Source organism: Odontesthes bonariensis, chromosome 23, assembly GCF_027942865.1.
Source record: "Odontesthes bonariensis isolate fOdoBon6 chromosome 23, fOdoBon6.hap1, whole genome shotgun sequence".
Classification (NCBI taxonomy): domain Eukaryota; kingdom Metazoa; phylum Chordata; class Actinopteri; order Atheriniformes; family Atherinopsidae; genus Odontesthes; species Odontesthes bonariensis.
In genome coordinates this window covers 4,832,487-4,854,220 of record NC_134528.1, presented here as the reverse complement: position 1 = coordinate 4,854,220, position 21,734 = coordinate 4,832,487, and the positions used below count along the sequence as shown (strand labels likewise).

The 21,734-nt window shown below is 42.3% G+C and overlaps 1 protein-coding gene across 2 annotated transcripts; it reads left to right on the top strand.

The window, feature by feature from the left end:
• The first annotated feature begins 8,601 nt into the window (after window positions 1-8,601).
• On the top strand, window positions 8,602-21,149 carry LOC142373571 (uncharacterized). Of its 2 annotated transcripts, none has more exons than XM_075456888.1 (5): window positions 8,602-8,834; window positions 10,717-10,840; window positions 10,928-11,001; window positions 11,317-11,478; window positions 17,352-21,149. In XM_075456888.1, exons 4-5 carry the CDS (start codon window positions 11,331-11,333, stop codon window positions 19,421-19,423), a joined length of 2,220 nt encoding a protein of 739 aa, XP_075313003.1. In that variant the 5' UTR covers window positions 8,602-8,834; window positions 10,717-10,840; window positions 10,928-11,001; window positions 11,317-11,330; the 3' UTR covers window positions 19,424-21,149. The 2 variants fall into 2 exon arrangements, with proteins under 2 accessions (XP_075313003.1, XP_075313002.1); XM_075456887.1 differs by having other exon boundaries at window positions 11,274-11,478.
• Window positions 21,150-21,734: the final 585 nt, after the last annotated feature.

Genomic DNA, 21,734 nt, shown 5'->3' with positions numbered 1-21,734 from the left:
CCTCCCATTGAGAAGGAATCTAGTGGAATGGATATGATTGCGTTAAAAACTGACATATTGTAACAGAAATGGAGGGTGCGGGTAGTCTGACTAGCATTGTACGCACATCTATCAGCTGTGCTGTGTGCAGACAGGGACCTCTTTGTTCGATTAAGAGGTACTAGACTGGAGTGACTGTGGGTGGAGTTAACACTTGAAATGTCCATGATTGATTTGGGGTGAGGAATAAAGAAGAGAATTGGAAGGACAACAATCAAAATAATACACAAGAGAGCACAGGTGGATCCCCGGAGGGACAGGTTGAGGAACCTGAATGGGTGCCACGGTCTGTTGCGTTCCATGGTCGGTGGTGATTTGGCACGTCACGTGTTGCAGTGTGCACACAATTTACACACTGATTTTTGTATAAGATTGATGCAGCAGTGTTAATGGTCTCAGAGTAGGAGTCTATGAAGAGTCAGCAGGGGCTAGAGCTGGGACTGGTCGGCAGTGTGAAACATGAATCCAGGTTGCTCGCTCAACAACTTTGACAGCTGTCTGTGTGGTTAGGAGAATCTGAAAAGCCTCGGTCCAGCGGTGCGAATTCCACTTCTTCCTTCGGAAGTTTCTGATGAGGACCCAGTCCCCTGGTTTCAGATCACGAAGGTTGGTGTCAGCAGGGCTGGGAAGGGCAGCTGCTACCAGTGAACGGATTCCTGCCACGGTTTTAGACAGATTAACACAATAGGTTAGCACGTCATTTTCACATAACGATGTGTCTGGAGGTGGTGTTCTGGATGGTCCCACGCCGCGCCGGGGTGGGCCTGCAAACAGAATTTCAAAAGGACTGAGGTTGGAGTTAGTACGTTTACGCATTTGCATATACGTATACATAAGCACTATAGGGAGTGCTCTTGGCCATGGAAGTCTTGTCTCCTCACAACATTTAGACAGCTTGTTCTTCAGTGTTCCATTCTCTCTCCACAGCTCCGCCACTGGCAGGGTGGGAAGCGCAGTGTTTTCTGGCGTCAATACCGAGGTATTTTGAAATTTGGTCAATTGCTTCGTTTGCAAACTGAGTGCCATTATCACTGGACTGGAGTTTGGGAATGCCCCATCTTGGTATTATCTCTGCCAGTAATGTTCTAGCTACTGCTGAGGCATCAGCTTGGAAAGTGGGGAATGCTTCAACCCATTTTGACCACATGTCAACCATTACCAGACAATACTTTCTTCCCATGAGAGGGTGTTAACTCAATAAAATCCATCATGACGTGTTCAAATGGTCCAGTGGGGATTGGTGTGCGCCGGATTTGAAATTTGGGAGTGATTTGAGCGTGTTGTGAGTTGCACACGTTAAACACGCTTCACAATGTTTTTGTGCTACTGGTGTGAAACCTTTTGTGAACCAGTTTTCAGCCATCATTCTCATCATACCCCCTTTTGACACATGGTCCAAACCATCAGTAGGAGAGCGTAACAATGTGTGTGCTCCAATGTCTTTATCAGCAGGCAACGTGAGTGGGTGTGTGTGTGAGTTCTTATCTGAGTCGTCATGATCGTCCGGTGCAGGCCAGGCGCTGTCAGCAGGGCACGCCTCCATTTCTCCCTCCCCTCCAGCTTCTGCTCAATCGGAAGTAGGGCCCGTGGTAAGGCTGGCCACGTCCCCGCTGGAACTGGGAGTAGTTTCCGCGACCGCCCTTGAAACCGCTTCTAAACATGCCTCTGCCTTTATTTTTCTTCTTTGGGCAGTCTCGGGACCAGTGTCCATGTTGGTGACAATAAAAACACTCATCATCTCCTTGATAAGGTGGGGGGGTGGCTGTATTTGACGCTTGTGTCTGCTGGGGTCCAGGTTGATGCAGCAGGGCCAGATTGACACGATGCTTTGCGTCAGTGCGGTGTTTCTTGTCCGCAGCGGCCTTTTCCATCTGCCAAGCGAGTAGTCGGATCATCTTCGCCCACACATGAGTCTCGGGTGGGGCCAGCCAGGTCTTTAAGCAGCCCTTGCAGGAAATATTGTTTGAGCATGCACTCATATGCAGCAGGTTGATTCCCAGGGTGTGGGTCAGACCATTGAATGGTTGTCAAAAGTCTGTTGGAGGCGGTAGAAGTACTCGGGCACGGGCTCATCAGGCTTCTGCACACACGCTCACATCGCACACCACAGGAAATTGTGCCCTTTCGGCAGCGAGGAGCTGTTGCACCCATGCTGTGTAATCAGCGTCTATTACGTTGTTAGACACTTGCCAGTCTGGGTTTCTGGGCTGGTGGGGCTCGGTCAGGTGATTTCTCAGTGGAGCCAGTTGTGATGGGGTGAGAATTTGAGCCAAAACTTGCGCCAGTTCGAGGGAGGTTGGTGTGAACTGGGTGATGAAAACGCTGAGTTCTTCAGCCAGTTTAATCCCACCTTTGTCCACGGAGGGGAGATGGCTCGCTGCTTTCATTATGTCGTCCAAAGTCTAAGGTCAATAGACGTACATGGGACCCTCTGGTCCAGCCGCTTGCACCATGAGAGCCTGGAAAATGTTCTCAGCAGCGGTCTGAGACCGTGTCTGTGACGCCACAGGGCTGCCAGAAGAGTTCTTTGTTAAAGGGAAAAAGACGGGTGACCAGGGTGTGGATGCAGGCGAAGCGGAGGGTGATGCTGCGAGGCTAGGAGGTTGCGATACTTCTTCTTGGTTCTCGTTAGGTGGTGGCGGTGGTGTTGTTTGAGCGGCCCGTGCTGGTTTGTATGGAGGGGGTGAGGAGTCCTGGAGGTCGTCCCGCGACGCACCCAGACCCTGCAGCGAAGGATACAGAGACATTTTCTGAGGCTTATCTTTCTTTTCTGAACTATCAACTTTCCTTGCTGTCATGGCACCTTGCATTTACTTTCTTTGTCTATTCTCACATTCTGTTTCCCACATTTTCAATCACTTTTCCATACATTCAGCTTTCTTCACATCCTCACTATTAACTTTCTTCTTTGCGAACAACTTATCTTTGTCTTCCTGTAATTTGTCTCGTAAAGACTTCAGTTGGGTGGGGCTAAAAGACCCTCCTGTGGGGAAACCTTTATCTTCCCAATATAACATTATATGCGTACGATTCCGAACCATATTTAGTTTTCATTAGCCACTTTCGGACAAAGCCGTTCTAAGAACGCAGTTATCAGAACTGTCCTACTTGAATTTCGTTATGTCTGTCCTTCCCCAGCGGAACTGTTTCAGTCTGCATTCGCACATGAGTCGGGACCAGGTCGGGACTGATGCGCAGCCGTCTGCGTCAGTGACGTGTAACGTTAGCCGTTTAGCACCACATTCAACAACAAAACAAAACAAAACAAAACCCGGTAAAAGTAAGGAGAGAAGAAAAACACCACAAAGAAGCTAATATGGAGAGCGGGGAGGCCACCGTGTTCATGGTCTGCATGATGGTGATATTAATCATGGACGATCACATCAGGCGTCTAACATGGAGGCTGGAAGAGCTCACAGAGTCAGGAGACGAAGGGTCGAGCGCAGGCGATACTTTTTCATTTCATGAAGGAAGAAAGGAGAGCAGAGCGCCGCAGACAAAGGAGAAACGTGTAAGTTTAACTTATTAAACACCCGCCGGTTTTGTCCGTGTTGTATGAGTAAACATTTCAGCCGTGACAGCATGACATGGGGCATAGCTACCGACCACCAAACACCTCTGTCAGATGTGTTCCTATAGAACTATGAAAAGACCCGACCTCGGAGAATGAGCTAAAATAGTTATAGGAACTGAGGGAGAAAGCCCCGAGTTCCTGTATGTCCGAATGCGGGAGAACACGGCCCCGCGGATTAAAAGGTTATTAGAACTGCCAAAGGTTCCTACAATCCAAAAGCGGCTAACGTTGTCACATGAGCCGAATCAGGGCGCTCGGATCGCTGCTCTTTTCCTCCTGTATTTCCCATATTTGCCGGTCTTGTCTCTTCAGACTCACAGTTGACGCCTAGTCTTGCAAAGGCAGTATTCACAGGATTGTTAGTGCCGGCACCTGGTCCTATGCTGTCTTACTCATAGGACTTTTATTTCTGTATTTTCTACCAGACGCTATCTATGTCTTGATATAAGGAGGTGAAAAAGCAGCGACACGCATTTACTATAAAGGCAGCTGACAAAAATGTAATTTCTATTTAATGATTGTCTATGGATTCTGCGAGCGTGGAAATTTGAATCTTCAGAGTTATTTTCCATACAATTTAACCGGATCATTTGGAACAAATACTTCTCACCGTGTGGAGATTGTTTCCTCCGCCAGGTTCGAGGATCCCTGCGCCGCCGCCAACCGATACCGCAGACTCTGGTCCTCGTCTCTCAGAATTCCTAAGCGGGGTTTGTGAGGATATTTAGGTGATCAGCCCACTTCAAGATTATATGTGACGAGGAATTTTCAATGCACGGTGGAAGAATTTAACAAAGTCGTTGCGGCCTTCATAGATTTATTAAACACACAAATACATGATCCATACGGAACATGGAAAGATCTTCAACTCAAGTGGGCTCAGCGTCAGTCTTATATACTTATGAGACTAACTGATGACAGGGCGTATTCCACATCTGCCAACTCACATAACTGCTGTAACGACGAAATGTAACGACTTTTCCATAGCTGTTGGAATGCAGGATGTGTGTGCATGTGATAACAGATGAGAGTAATAAAAGTCGTTACATCTCATGCCTTTCCAGGTCGGCTAAAGACAGTTCACACCATAAAGACATGTTCCACACTGATTATGATACATTTAAAAGGCAACACAATGCTTAGTCACGTTGCATACACACGTTAAATTGACACTGCAGTAAACAGGATAATAAAATCCCTTTACAAATGCAAACAGTTCATGAAAAGGACAGTAACTGGGATAATTTGCGGTCTTTACAATAAAATACAGGACCCGGAGCACATGATGTTAGCTCTTCTGGGTAACAGATCGTCCTGCGTTTCCTTGGCAACCAACCGTTTGAAGGGGGGAAGTTTGGAGTTTCGGCTCGAATCTCTTCAGATCCTCCGGTGGTATTCGGTCAGGAAATGGCCAACAGGTTTTTCTTTTCTCTGCGTGAAGGTGGTCTGAGACTGGGCACGATGCTGTCCAAAATTAACCAAACCAACCACGAGTGTCTGGACCAGACTTAATAACAAAAAAGGAAACTAGGCAAACAAAAATCAGAGTTGGTTTCAAGTTTTAACGAAGTCAAAATGCACGTGGACAAAAAATTCAGGAAAATAGTTACTTCAAGTTAAGATTGAATTAAGGAAAAAGAGAATCATGCTAAGAGAATCAAACCAAGAGAACGAATGGGAGTCGCGCCTTCCTTTTTAAGCATGAAGCTGGGGGGCACGACATTCCAGGTTAGACCAATCAACACTTAAGCCCTTTTTCCATCAACGACATGATTCGCTTTAGTTTGATGCGCATCAAGAAGTTAGTGCGATACGTGTGATGGAAAAACGATTAAATCGCTAGAACGCCTGTTTTGTCGCATTAAATCAATTCGCTCGAAATAGGTGGTTCAGGGCTAAGTTGTATCGCTACAGAAGTGATGGAAAAGGTTAATGCGATTCAGACTAGCCACGCATGCGCAGATAGTATTGGTAAAGCGCGAGGATTCGAATGTTGTTGTTGAGCCGCTCAGCCGCCCCATTTCACCTATCCTGTCGGTATCAAAACAGCAGCAACAACTAGTAACAACAATGTCCGATGATAAAAGAAACAACTGGTCGAGAGCAGAGACTCTGCTTTTTTTAAACACAATTCGGGAGGTCCTGAAGCAGCATAATTAATTCTCGCCTCGCTCTCATCCTCCTTCTTAAATTTCTGACGGCTATTATAAGCTGACATAGCAGCACTAGCAGCATGTTTAGTCCTATCCTACGGTCCATAACTCTAAATAAGTACCTAGCCTAATAAATAAAACGAAAGCCGGTGGTGAAAAGGTACGTAACCTTGAAAGTTATAGCAACTGTTATAACAGGAGGCTGACAATAACAGCGCGAGCAATTAAATTCCCGCTAGCGAGCATTCTAATTCGCTACAATTCGCCACTTTTGTAATGGAAAATCATCTGGTCGAGTCAGAATAATGCGCATCAGCACAATCCGGTGATGTCATTTTATTTCGCTAGAATCGTCCTGTTTGATGGAAAACCAACCGAACGCATCTTATATCGCAACAAAGTAATGCGATATAACTTTTAATTCGCTACAGAATCTGATGGAAAAAGGGCTTTAGTGATATGTGAGCTGCGTGGCCTGCAGGGCGTTGGAATGTTTGGTCTAACCAATATTCTATTAAGGTGGATTCTCTCTCTTAAGCACGTAATAACATCACATTCACTGATTAGATCATGTGATGTCCATAACACAGACAATAATGATAAAAATAAGAACATGCATGAACACAAACATGAGATCAAAACAGTTATTGGCACTGAATTACTCGATATCACATAAAGAGAAAAACACAACAGTGTGACCACAAACAAAGCTTTACCTGAGGTCATTTCTCATGGCCAAAGGCAGATATAACTTTGGTTATGACATGTACATTTTAATCCAATGGGATATCACTTGTAGGCATTAAAATGAGAGAAACACACATGTCATTAGTCTTTCTAATTACTGGAGCTTTTAATTACAGGGTATATATCGTTAGAGTGTCCGTTATCCATGTCCTCTAGGTGGCACTGTGGCTCCATGGAAGGATTTCTGAGATCATAATGTCCTTTGCCAACTTCCGTGGTGAGGCACGTACAAAGTTATGGAACGTCTTAAAATGATGAGTAGGGTGTCCCAGACTGAGTTTCCACACTGTTCAGCAGTTATAACAGTTTGTTGTTGTTTTATTAATCCATGTGAATTGGTTCCAAAGGGTGGAATTTGGGTCTGGAGTCTTTCATCCTTGTAGGTGTCAGGATAAATTTACACCTCATAGATAACACCAGGCTGGTTTTCCTGGGACAGATGCTCCCCCGCTTTGGTGAACAAAAGGGTGAGTCTTTGGGGCACACATCTGGCATTTTACGTCTAGAATGATCCTTATGAAAGCAAAGAAAGTTACTCCACAGGCTTTGTTTGAGTGATTGCTCTGATTCTTCACCTTCTGAACACGCTACAGCTCCATCATGCAGAGAAGAAGCCACATGTGAACATGGTCCAGAAACTCTGCCGTCTTCTCTGGACCAAAGCTCATTTAGAATGGACTGAGGCAAAGAGATGGAAACCATGGATGCTGCGTCCTCCAGACTGAAGAGAGGGACCATCCAGCTAGTTATCAGCTGTCAGTTCAAAACCTGCATAGAATCCTTTATCAGACAGGAATGGGATGGTCCAGCTGGTCTCTGTCACGCCATGGGACTCACATTTTTAGTTTCATGTTTTAGTTGCGTTTTTGTATTCAGTTTAGGTCCAGGTTTTGATTTTCAGTCCATGTTTAGTTTTTTTAGCCATGCCTCAGTTTCCCTGCTCTCTGTTTATTAGTTCACTCACTTCACCTGTGTTTTTTCCCTCAGCTGCACTCACTCTCCAATCACTCTCACTCCCTATTTAGTCTCCAGTCTCACCTCTGTTTTCTGCATCTTTGTTTGCTCTCCATGCCAAAAAAACCTGTTTGTTCCATGGTCCTCGGTCCTGCCCAAGATGAGTATTTATTTATTGCTATGCCAAAAGTTTTTGTTTGCTTTTTCCAACAGTCAAGTTTTTTTAATCCGGCTCTGCCGCGCCTTTTGTTTGTTCTTTGTTTTTGTTAAATAAACTAAGTTTTTCTTTTGAAAAAAGTCTGCATCCGTGTCCTCCATCCAACCCAACCTGACAGTCTCCTCAGTCCCAGATGTTTACAGATGTTGTTAAAAGAAGAGGGGATGCTACACAGTGGGAAACATGGACCATTTTTTATGTCTTTCTTTTGATTGGCAGTTTTCTCTAAATCATTTCTAATAAAAACATTTTATTACAGGCATCAAAACAGGCAAAAGATTTCCTCAATGCAAACCCAACCATAACTTCTAACATCCTACCTTGCAATTAAAAGGGATAGACGACTCCTGTGTGATGTTTTTGTTCTTTTGAGCATCTGAGCAGCTATCGTCAGTGATAAAATGTAGAAGCTGCATCACCCATTCAGTGATGCTTCATCCTCTGTGTGTCACTACTTTGGAGTTCAGTCATCTCTGTTTAAGCGTTCATGGGTGCTCTTTCGTGTCGACTTAAAAGGGATTACTGGGCAGCTCAAACTTCATTTTCTAGGCTCCGAGCTCAGCAAATTATCGTGTGAACTCGGCACTGGGATGTTCAGTTTCTCAGCAGCTGGAAACATGGCGGTAGTTTACTGTAGGATGTTCAGTATTTGTGGTGCTTGTAAAATAGAATTAAGAATTTATAGCCACCTAATTGCTCCGTGGTGTGGGATGAATTATTATGCAAACAGAGTTCAACACAACACCAGTAATTATAAGAAGGGAGGCATTTTACTTTCTTCATTTCCAAACTGCTCCTGTTGTTTATTCATGTGTCTCGGGAGAAGTCTTTTACTCAGAAATGATTGAAAAACTGAGGTGGGAACACTTTATCTGCTGACCGCGTTCCAGGGGGGAACGAAAAAAATGCAGGACTGATTAGCATTAAGCTAACTGTTGTGGTCTTGTTCCGAGCCTCCAGCAGAGTTTCCGCCGTCTCTAGAGAACAGTTTCTGCTTCTGGTTAAACATTTAGTGTTGTGAGAAGTTTTAAAGCCAAACTGTGACAGATGGAGGATCATAGTAGCTGAAGAAGAAGGGAAGGAGCGTGAAGAAGCGGAACCGAAGCTGGAAAGACGACAGAGACGCCGAAGTCTGTTTTCTGCTGGACAGGTAATTTAACCCAGCAGTGGAAATGTAACTAGCTGTTTGGTAGCGTTAGTTAGAACATGGTCATGAGCAGAGTTACCGACACAGGAAACATTTTTCTGATTGTTAGGAGGGTTTAAGTTAATATTTCTGCTTGTTTTTGGACTAAAAACACCGACGTTAGAGATCTATTGGTGAGACTGCTGAGTGTAGGTGGCCGCATAGATGCCTGATCAGAAAATCGCGAAAGTGCATAAACTGTCTGAAAACTGTTCCTACGGTAGCTATAATGATTTGTCACATACATAGTCCTTAATCTAATGTAAGATTGCTTACAAAATTGTTTGGTTTAGTCTAAAAACCCGTAAAACGGCACTGAGTCAGATTCCTGCTCTTATTTGAACCACGACGAACAGAAACCGCCCTGACTGCTTTGGTAAAGTGTTTCCTGCAGTTTAACAGGGGAATTTTCCTTATTTTACTCATTACATTTCAAGTTAAACAGTGAGCACTTACCTTTAAACAAAGTGTTTATAGACGGTGGTGATCTAGAGTCTTTGAGGGTTTAAACACACAATCAGTCTAACTGTGAGGTTTATTTGTACTGACACAATTTGAGAAATGTGATGACACATTAATGGTTGTGCTTAAAGGACTCAAACACATAAACATCCAAACATCCATTGCTGTATAATCTACTGTCGAGGACACAAAATATCCACGCCAAACTGTTTACATTTATTTCTAAGAAGCAGACTGAATCAGGTTCAAACCAAAACCTTTTCATACCCTCTGAGCTACACTTGTGTTCAGAAAACGCCTGGTGTTGTGTATCTATAATAAATCCTGATTACTGGTGGCAGATTAACTGGTGACAGTCACACCAGAGTTATGTGTGTAAATGATTGTGTGTTATTTCCTCATCAGTTGGTGTGAAAATATGACGCGAAATGCTTTGTACCCTATCGACTTTTATCACGTTCATCTTACTTCTTTAAGATAAACTCAGACAGCTTTTTCTTTTTCATGGTCTGGTTTGATGCATAAAAATTCATGGAATGAAAGAGAACATTTGTGCTTTTCTTCAGTTTCTACGCAACAATGCGGAAAAATAAAAGCGAATCGTTTCTTTTGTGACTTTTGAAACCATTTATATTAGGGCTGGGCAAGTTAACTTGTTATTATCGCGTTAACGCATTAACTATTTAACGCCGATAAGTATTTTATCGTGCATTAACTCAGGTTTTATTATTGTAAAAGTCTGTTGCTGTCTGCTGCGGAACCGGAAAAGAAAGTAATCGGCAGATCCACCAAACATGGAGAAGGGTACGGAACTTTTACTCGGCCATTTTCATTTTAAAGTTCTTCCAGACGGCGGAGTCAACAGAACCAAAGTCATCTGTAAACTCTGCCAAGTTGAATTGTCTTCTCAGCGTAGTAGTTCCAGTCTAAAATATCACTTAAAGGCAAAACACACAACTGATAGCAGCAAGTCATTCAAGGAAACAGACAGTGGAGCGAGGCTTCTACATAAAAACTAAAGAAAGATGCTGATGTTAAAAGTGTGTTTGCACAACAAATGTTATGGCACTTTCATTCATATGGCAGCACATTTAAAATAAAACCAAATGCTAAAAGCTATACACTACTTTTGGATTCATTTTTGGATTTTGCGTACAAATGCGATTAATCAGGGAAATCATGTGATTATTTAGATTAAAATTTTTAATCGTTGCCCAGCCCTGTTTTCTATCTATTGGACTGTGTTCAATAACATTACCTGTGGAAAAAGATGAGTAGTAAAGGCTGATGGCTGCTTGCAGTGTATCGGTGCCTGAGGCTCACCGGACAGGTTAGAAGATGATGGCTGTTGTTGATCTGTTCTTGATTTATTGTGTTTGTCCAGGCGAGCCAACCCTCCCAGAACTTGAAGATGTCACTGAATGTATAACAGAGGTATGTGACTGTGTCATGTTGCCAAGTCACAGCCCCAGCAGAGTCTGCATCGATGCTTCCAGTGGAACAGACAGGTGAGGCATCACAGGGAAATAACTGCTGTGGTGTTTTTCTTTCTGAACTAATGCTCACTGTTGTGTCTCCATGTGTGTGATGTGCAGAACATGCTGTGGTTATTCTGTACAGAGATGAACACCTGAATGTCTCTGCCGAAGACAGAAATTCTGGAACAAAGGTAACATTTCAGCTGTCAGAACTCCTTTACATGCTTATGTTTTTATTAATAATTTATGTATTCTTAATGTTTTAATTTGCAAAGTTTGTATGACCTGAACATTGTCGAACACCTGAGGACAAAAATGAACATTTTACAGTTAAAACATCCACATTTACAGAACAGAAACAAACATTTTCTACAAACAATGTTTTAAATAACAAGTGATTATTTATTATTAGTTGTTTTAAGGAATAACTGAAACTGAATAGTTCACTTTTGTGTATTTACAGTTTCAGACACCCTGAAATCTGAAAATACCTTCTGATACATCAGAGTTATAAACAAGGATGGTGAAGAGGAGAATCACAGGTGGAGCAGGGATGCCTGGAAGGTGGAGCCTCCAACCAGATGACCCCAGAGGACCCAGTTTGGTGCCCCCCATACCTGCAGCATCCACATCAGAACTGGAGCAGACACAAGACAGCAGAGATCTCAGTAAGTGACTCACATCTGTTTGTCTGTTTTGTTTTAGCCATTTGGACCCGTTTATAATATATATAATTTTTTTGTTTAATATTTTTATTGGGAGGTAAGGCACATTGGAATAGAAATCAATGTCACATTTACGTTGAGCATTGTATCACCACAGTGTCAGTTTGAACAAACATATTCAAAATAATGTGCATCTTGATGAGTTAAAAAAAAAAAAGAAGCATACAGTCTACCTCCTCTAGTGTTTTTTTTTTTTTCGTTTTTTTCCGCAACAATTCCAGAACAATACACAATTGTGGGGGGCTACTTAACTAACAGTTAAGGACATCTATATATAGCAATATAATAAGTATAATAAGTGTAACATGTACATGTGTGTGTAAGCTGCTCAGTATAAATAAAAAAGAGGACAAAAGATAGAAAAGGAAAAAGAGAGGAAAGAGAAGGAGAGAATGAGTGGGGGTCCATCAAACAGGGGGCAGAGATTGAAGAGAATGTAAAAAAGTTAAAAAAAAAGGATGCCACTTGTTGTAGAATTTGTCAGAGTTACCTTTCACTGAATATCTGATCTTCTCAAGCTTTAAAAAAGACATGGTATCGTGGAGCCACTGAGAGCTGGAGGGAGCTTTAGTTGACGTCCAGTGAAGAAGAAGATGGCGGCTATTAAAGAAGTGAAGGCTATAATATCTAGCTGCTTGGAAGTAAACCGGTTGTGATCTTCCGGGAGCCCACATATAGTGACATGGGAAGAAACCTTTATGATCTTCAAAAGTATTTTTGACATGGTATCAAAATAGTTCTGCCAGAAGCGAGAAAGTAATGAACAAGAGTAGAACATATATGTTAGACTGCAGGGGGAAGCTTGACATTTGTCACAGTTGTCGGTGATATTAGGATAAAATTGTGACCGTCGAGTTTTGGAAAGATGAACTCTGAATAGTACCTTGAATTGTATAAGTGTGAGAAGAGCGCAAGGTGAAGAGCAGTGTCCCACCAAACATCCTCCAAATTCAGGCCCCGTTCTTGTTCCTAAGCAGTTCACTTTAGTAGCTGATGAGCTATCAAAAGACAAGAGTTCGTTATAAACTTTAGAGATGATTGACTTTTCATGTGGGTTGTGGCTTAAAAGCTCTTCCCACAGTAGGCTCGGTGGAGAGGAGGGAAAGCCTGGAAATAAAACTTTAGCACAGTGTCTAATCTGAAAGTATCGTAAAAGATGAGAGGGTGAGAGATGAAATTCTCCTGAAAGATCTGTAAAACTGCGAAAAATATTATCTTTATAGAGGTCTTTAAAACATTTCAGGCCTTTATTGTGCCATGTACAAAAGGTTGAGTCTGTAAACGTCGGTCAAAATAAGTGATTCCTCAGTAAAGGAGCTAAAATAAACGCTGACGTAAACCTGAAATGCTTCCTAAATTGATACCAAATTTTAAGTGTAGAACAGACCACTTGGTTGCTTATAAAGCCGGAGAGGTTGGTTGGAATGGAGGAGGTAAGTAAAGCCATTAATGAAGATGTAACGCATGACTGCGCCTCTAAGGCCCAATCCCAATTCTATTTTCTACCCCTTCGCCTACGCCTCGCCCCTACCCCTCGCCCCTTCAAACGTAGGGGTAGGCGAAGGGCTAGGAATGTCACCCCTTCGAATTGGGACAGCACTTCACACTCACGAACGTAATAAGTCCTCGCTGTCAGTTGTTACGTAACCAAAAGCGACAGCTTTAGCCAGGAGTAAACAAACATGACCGGTGCTGTGGTGTTCGCGCTGTCCTGGGCTATTCGGATATTTTTAGAAATATCTGCGTCGAATCGACGGAGTGCCATCAGGCGAAGGCGTCTTCGACATCTGGGAGCATTGCTGGATCCTGTTACGGTATGTAGAATGAGAAATTAATGCAAATAACGCGTGTGAGTGAGCAGCTGGTAGCTTCCAGAGCCGGCGTGTGAATATGATAATGTGTGTGTGTGTTTGAAAGTGCTTCTAACTGTACATTTGTGATATCGTGTAATATAGAAACAATTTGCTTGTCTCGTTGGATTTGCTGATTTATTGATTGGAGTAGTATCCTAACCTGGCTAACCTAGCTGAAAGCATAAGCTAACGTTTAGCCTTTGTTACTCGCCTCGTTCCATTTGGGACAAACATGCAGCTCATGCGTTTTTGAAGCGGTTTTCTTTGTACCAGGTTCAGATTTGATGACTTAAATAAATGCACTGCCTTGTGTGTGCTATCAATGTGTTGGTTTGGGAGGATGAAAGCCTGATCTTTCCATGTTTTTCTTTCCAGCAGAGGGGTCATCCTACAAATTATTGGACCACAACATGTACCCCAATTTTTTGTTATCCCTTGTATAATAAATCTCTTCATACCAATATCCGTTCCAGTCGTTAATATGATGTTGATGTGATAATCATGCTCAAACCTTTGCAAACCTTTTGTCCTTAATTTCTTTTATTAGGCTCACATTACAGACTGGTAAGGCAGCTCATTTTCAGAAATAACAGCTTAAAGTGTGTGGTGAAAATATGGACAATAAACAGTATGAATATAAACAATATGAACATAAACGGGCAACAGTGCAATCATCGAGAACGAGATGACCGGAGGAGCAGGAACAGCGGAGGTGCATGGCGCATCGGAGGTGCTGCATGGGCTCAGTGATGTTCTGGGGGAACAAGACACGACATGACATTATAGCATGCACTTTCATCCATTGTAAAAAAATTAAAAAAGGTGTTTCAGAATGCGGTAGTGGTGGCTGTGTGTACAATAGGTGCATGGCGCATCAACTCACCGTAAAGTTTGTCTATCATGTGCTCAAACAGAGCTAAAAAGCGCTCCGTTTTCTGCTCGTGGCGCTTCTGCTCCTTCAGGCTCTCCTGTATCAGGTAATCCATTATGGGATTGGACTTCCTACTTCTTTTTGGGGATGGGGATGACTTTAGAAACAGATCTTCGTTTTCGGCGCTAAACCTGATCAGGCTCTTTGTTTGTGCTTGAGTCCCTGTGAATCAGTCACGTATATGAATACTTGTGATAATAGGTAGCGAAATGACGCTCAAAAGGAACTTCTCTATGGTTAACCAACTACATTGCTTGTAAATACTCGTGTTACGATATAAAATACGACAACTCTTTCGCAGCACCTTCATATGCATTGACCGATTACTCCATGTAAAATAGCAACTTTTCCCATGTGCGTTTATATCAGAAAACAACTACACATTGCCACCATGTTAAACTCACACAATACACCAGTTATCACAACCTAAAACGATTAAAAAGACTTGCGATCTCCCGGTAGTCGTGTTGTACTCTGGGAAATATATCATACCCCTTTAAACGGAGTCTGCCTGGCCGAAGCCCTCCATTTCAAGGGCTACAACGAAGGGGTAGGGTTAAGGGGTAGGGCTTTGGAAGAGTATTGGGACAACACTACCTCTTCACGTGAACGCGCAAAACGGAGGGGAAGGGGTAAGGGGTAGGGCCAAGGGGTGAATTGGGATTGGGCCTAAGTTGCACCATGGCTGTAGAAAAGGCTCCAAAGTTGATATGTTACGTTTATAGATATATTGTGTTGCTCAGTTCAGAGCGGAGCGGCCCCCTGCTGGTCATGTAGCGCAGTGTTTCCCAACCGGGGGTACGCGTACCCCTAGTGGTACGCGGAGGTACTGCAGGGGGTACGTGGCGCACGGGGAGTTTTTTTTTAGTTGTTTTTTTTTAATTTTTTATTAAGGCATCACACTTTTATGTAGGACTGTTTATGAAGGAGACTCCAGTTTTGTGATGAATGTTACATGAGTTACTGGTTTAAGTTAGATAACAAAGGAATATTATTTTGATTTAGTATTTATTATTTTGGTTAATTGTTTATATTTCAAGAAAATGTTTTTTATTCTTATGTTGAATTCAACTGAGGTTAAAAAAAAAAAGGGAGAAAGCCTGAGAATTTTATGTTCAAGTTTAGGATATTAAATAAAATGATTTTCATGTAATAACCACTGTGTTGCTCTACTTTTGGAGATTCATCGCACGCGTTGTATGTGTGAGGGGGTACTCGTGGTGTGACAAGAAGGCTCAGGGGGTACTCAGGCCAAAAAAGGTTGGGAAACACTGATGTAGCGTAACTGTTGGTGCTCGGTTAGAACAGGTGTGTGCTCTGACGAGTCGACAGAGGGAAGATCGAGCTGTTAATTAATGTCCCGGCAAGTGGTGTGTGCGTAAATGAAACGTGAGTATGGCTGTTTATATTGTTTATGTAATGTATTCAGGTTGCTGCAGCCGTAGCTTCTGTTGCTTTGATGTGTAACTCGCCATGTGTTCATCTTTACGCTAGTAGTAGCATTTAGCTCACCTGCCTCTGATCGAGTGTACGTCACGTCACGTGTTATGTCTGTTGTTACCGCTCCGACTCATTAGTGTGATGTTTACAGTCAGTGTTACGTAATGTTACCATGTGATGTTGTTTATGTATTACTACATCTCCATTTGCCTCTGTTTAGGACTGTGATAGTGGGAATTAGAGGCAAATGGAGATGTAGTAATTTCAGTACTCCTTGATTAGAGGGAAAGAGCTTATTCTTTATTCGTTTGGGTATTTGTTATTGTTCTTTTGATAGGAAACCACCCCTGACCACACATGACCTTACTGCCTGCAACAAAAGGGAAATAAACCATCTGAACCATCCCTAACCTGCCTCTTCATTTGGACCCTCTGGAAGTCTGATTGGCCTTAATTGGTGTTCTAGCCGGCACCCCAGTGTGAACTTTATGTTAACCCCTGAACTAACGCCTGATATAATTTAGCCCAGTGTCTTCACTACAATGGCCATCGGTTTAGACCAAAACAAAATTTTGTGGATATGTGCTGCCCAATAATACAATTGGAAATTAGGGAGAGACAGACCACCTTTGAACTCGCACCTCTGAAGGAGGATTTGCAGATCCTCGGTGCCTTTCCACACCATAGAAAGGCAGAAATAATTTGATCAATTGTTTTGAAAAAATGCTTAGTCAGGAAAAGTGGGAGACAATTGAACAAAAATAGAAATTTAGGTAAGATGTTCATCTTAATTGCGTTAATTCTGCCGATCAACGAGAGAGGCAAACTTCCCCATCTTTGGAGGTCAGATTTAATTTTTTATATTAAAGGGGAGAAATTGGCAGAGAAAAGGGAGTTTAGCGTTCTGGTTACATTGATGCCCAGATACTTAAAGCCAGACAGGCTCAATTTAAAAGGGATATCAGACTGTGTGAACTGTAATCGTGGATCATTGATAGGATAGCATTCACTTTTAGAAATATTCACTTTAAAGCCTGAGAATGACCCAAACATCTGGAAAGTGGATAAAATTGTCAGTATAGAATGGATTGGATCTGAGACATACAATAATAAATCGTCAGCATAGAGTGACAGCTTAAATTCTGCGCCCAATCGAGTAATCCCAGTAAAAATGGTGGAGGACCTCAGGAAGATTGACAGGGGCTCTATAGCTAATGCAAACAACAGGGGAGATAGGGGGCATCCCTGTCTAGTGCCACGGGTAAGAGTGAAAAAACTGGATTGGATGCCATTGGTGGAGATGTATAAAGGAGATGTATCCACGAAATAAATACATTTCCCAGCCCAAATTTCCTTAGTACCTTAAATAAGTAGTCCTATTCAACCCTGTCAATCGCTTTCTCGGTGTCAACCGAGATCACTGCTTCAGGTGTTGTTGTGGTAGTTTTGGAGTAGATAATATTTAAGAGTGTGCGGACATTATAGAACCATTTATAATGTTTTGACTAACATTAAAACTACTTATGATCAGGGTAAATAAAATAAACTCACATTTGTCCTTAATGTATATTTCTGTTTGTGTGTTCCTGCAGATGTTCAGCAGCTGTTTGTGATTAAAGAAGAGGTTCCCTGGAGCTCCAGTGTGGACCAGCAGGACCCAGAACCCGTCCACATAAAGAAGGAGGAGGAGGACGAGCTCTGGAGCCGCCGGGAGGGAGAGCAGCTTCACGGACAGGAAGAAACTGATATCAGCAGGTTCTCAGTCACTGCTGTTACTGTGAAGAGTGAAGAAGAAGATGAAGAGAAACCTCAGTCCTCACAGCTTCTTCAGATTAAAACTGAAGACAGCAGAGAGACAGAACCTCCAACCAGCAGCTCAGCTGAACTGATGAAAACAGAAGCTGATTGGGGAAAAGAACCATACCCAAACAGTGGTTTACTACCAGATACTGATGAACAGGAGTTCTGTGAAACTGAAGTCAGTATTGGTGATGATGATAGTGATTGGTCAGATTCTGAATCTGAAGCCAGTGACACAGAACGGAAACAGACAATGGTACCTGAGTCGGGTCGAAATCATGATGGAGGCTGTAACACTGCCAGAAAGTCCTTCAGCTGCTCTGAGTGCGGGAAACAGTTTGTACATGAGCAGTCTCTTACGTCACACATGAGAGTTCACACAGGAGAGCAACCGTTTGCCTGCGATGACTGTGGAAAAAGATTTAGTCAAAATGAAAATCTTAAGACACACATGAGAGTTCACACAGGAGAGAAGCCGTTTGGCTGTGATGATTGCGGTAAAAGATTTAGCCGAAAGGAACATCTTAATACACACATGAGAGTCCACACAGGAGAGAAGCCGTTTGGATGTGATGATTGCGGTAAAAGATTCAGCCGAAACATTCTTCTTAAGACGCACATGAGAGTCCACACGGGTGAGAAACCATTCAGCTGTGATTTCTGTGCTAAAAGATTCAACCAAGTCTCAAATCTTAAGGTACACATTCGGGTGCACACGATGGAGAAGCCTTATACCTGCGATGATTGTGGAAAGAAGTTCAAAACGAAAACGCATCTTACGTCACACATGAGTGTGCACACAGGAGAGAAGCCGTTTAGCTGCGATGTTTGTGGTAAAAGATTTAGTCGAAATGAACGTCTTAAGATGCACATGAGAGTTCACACAGGAGAGAAGCCTTACGACTGTGACGACTGTGGCCGGAAATTCAAAACGAAGACGCATCTGAAGACGCACATGAGGGTCCACTTTGGAGAAGGACCAGAAACAGCCCAGAACCCAGATCAAAATAGCAATTTAGAACCAAATACTGATTCAGACTCTTCTGACACTGAAGTCAGTGATAATGACCATTGGCAGGACCCTTTGTCAGATTCTGGACCTGAATATGAAGACGGTGATCCTGATGGGAGGAAGACCAGAACAGCTGAATGCGGAGCAAATGATGATGATTTGATTTCTAACTCTGCCGAGAAGTCCTTCAGCTGCTCTGAGTGCGGGAAACAGTTTGTACACGAGCAGTCTCTTACATCACACATGAGAGTCCATAAGAGAGAGCAACCGTTTGCCTGCGTTGACTGTGGAAAAAGATTTAGCAAAAAGGCATATCTTAGGTCCCACAAAAAAGTCCACACAGGGGAAAAACCTTTTGGCTGCGATGTTTGTGGTAAAAGATTTAGTCGAAATGAACATCTTAAGACACACATGAGAGTCCACACGGGTGAGAAGCCGTTTGGCTGTGATGATTGCGGTAAAAGATTCAGCCGAAACACTCTTCTTAAGACGCACATGAGAGTCCACACGGGTGAGAAACCATTCAGCTGTGATTTCTGTGCTAAAAGATTCAACCAAGTCTCAAATCTTAAGACGCACATTCGGGTGCACACGATGGAGAAGCCTTATACCTGCGATGATTGTGGAAAGAAGTTCAAAACGAAGACGCATCTTAAGTCGCACATGAGAGTTCACACGATGGAGAAGCCTTACGACTGTGACGACTGTGGACGGAAATTCAAAACAAAGACGCATCTGAAGACGCACATGAAAGTCCACGAGGAGAAAAAGAATCTGTCTGTGATGATTGTTAAAGATTATTTTGCCAAAACACCAATCTTAAAGTTGCACTTTGTTGAAAATGATGTTTAAACATCAGAAATGTTTACCTCTGAAGGCATTTGAAAAAGATTAGCTGAGATGTACAACTGGGAAAGTTTACAGGCAGACCATAACATTTTGTGCCACTCGATGTGACGCGCATCACTATGGTGTCTGCTCTGTTTGTTTTCTTCTTCTTCTGTTGCAAACTGCCAGCTAACGAAGCACAGTTAAAAGTAATCGTAAAGATACATTAACTATAACAATAAGAGAAGCATTACTCTGCCCCTCGTGGTGATACAAAATGACTAAATTCACCTTTAAGAGACGTTTACGATCCCAAATAAAAAGCTGGTTCAGGATGGAAAGTATAAAGTAAAAATAATTCAGTAATATTTACATTTATGAACTCAAGATATTTCGTGGGGGGGTTTACTTCATTGTTTGGCACCAGTAGTCGCTTATTTTGCTTTGTTTACATTGGTAATAACTGTTCAAAAGAAGAAAAAAATTAGGAAGATTTCTTAAAATGAGTTGTTCATATGAAAAACTTAAAGGCTGAACTCAGATGGCAGCTTAAGCCTCGTTTCCACTATGCAGTCCGGTACAGGTCGGGTCGCTTTGGGGTCAGCTTGCGTTCCCACTGTAAAAAGGGGACCCTCAGGGGTGGGCAGAGTGCGTGCCGAAGCGTAAATAGCAAATAACAGCAAATAACAAATAACATCCATAATGTGGAACCACCTCCCAGCTTCTTCAGCTTAATGCGACACCGGCTCGCGGTCCGGTTGAAACCTCTCTGACATTTCTGCTCAATCAGCTGGAAAACTTTTTCGTTTTGCACAGTGCCATCGAGCTCCCGCTGCACAGCCTCCTCACCAACACCGGAGAGCAGAGCCTGGAACCGGTCCTGTGTGCTCGCTACCCCAAGCAGAAGGGTTACAGACATGGTAACTGGTTCCATGGTAACGGGTTCCATGGGACCGGTACGCTTTGGTGGTAGTTGAATTCCAATTGCCTTGAATTGGACTTTATTATTTAAGTGCCTTGAGATGACATTTGTTGTATTTGGCGCTATATAAATAAAAATAAATTGAATTGAATTGAATTGAAACACTGAAATAAGCGAACCGTTCTGAACCGACCCGTGCCGGACTGCATAGTGGAAACGAGGCTTTAGAGCTACATATGCTGCCCTCTGGACCACATCTTTTCAATAAGATGATGTGAAACCACATTCTGCGCATTATATGGTCTTTTTTTTTCTTTCAAAGTTATTTCTGTGAACGTAAATGTTGTGTGGACGAGCTGTTAGAAGCTCAAATGGGAGAAGACATTTATTTTCAGCTCGTGCGCATTGTATTATGGGGCCGTGATCCCTGGCTGGAGGTCTTTTAAAAGGGAAAAGTTGATTTGCTGTCCAAGCTAACCAGCAATGAGATCAAGTAAGTTTATGATGGAGGAATAGTGGAAAATATATGAGAAAATCTAGATTCATGGACTTTCTATTTCTTATAAAATGTGTTCAAAGATGGCCTCATAATAATTTAGGGTCCAGTGCAAATAAATAAAGAAGTCATTTAATATAATGTATAATTAATCTGTGACCAGTTTAGTTAACTTACTAAACTGTATGGTAACTAAAACTGGTCTTTTTTTATATTCACAAGGATGCTTCAGTGACCAAAGACCCTGTTGTATCGTTACTAACCTGCATGTTTTTGTTTTGTACATGATTTTGTGTTATGAATAACCTTTTTTGCTTATCTCCCTTACAGATACTAGAATATATACTTTGGTTCATAAAAACTTGGTTTCTTCTTCATTTATTATCAGCTACTGGTTCCAAGTAAGAGACATTTATTGATCTTTTAAACATATGAATTAATATAGGATGGAATAAATTTACTGAACTTTAATTCAAAACAACCCACCTGTTGACATTTGCATCGATAAGTCTTAAAAATGACCATCGTGAAAGAAGGAGATGATTCGGGGTACAGAGATGAAGTGTATTTTAGTTTCTATAAATGCATTTTAGCACCTGGATTCTGGGCTATACTTCAGATGCTATCGAATAGCCAACAGAACAACCTGTAATTGTGCTTTCTTTGTTTCCCAGTGTTTATTTCAAGGTGTGTTTACTCTGTAGTGGTGAACAAATTAAGATGTAGCAGTTATGGAAATTTCTAGTGAAGTGAAGTGAAATTTATTTATATAGCACTTTTCAGCAACAAGGTGATCCAAAGTGCTTTACAACACAAAAACAACAATCAGGAAAAATCAAACACAGAAATACAGATACAGAACATCAATCAGGTAATTTTAGCTAACAGTAGGACTGGTATAACTATAACAGAGCTAA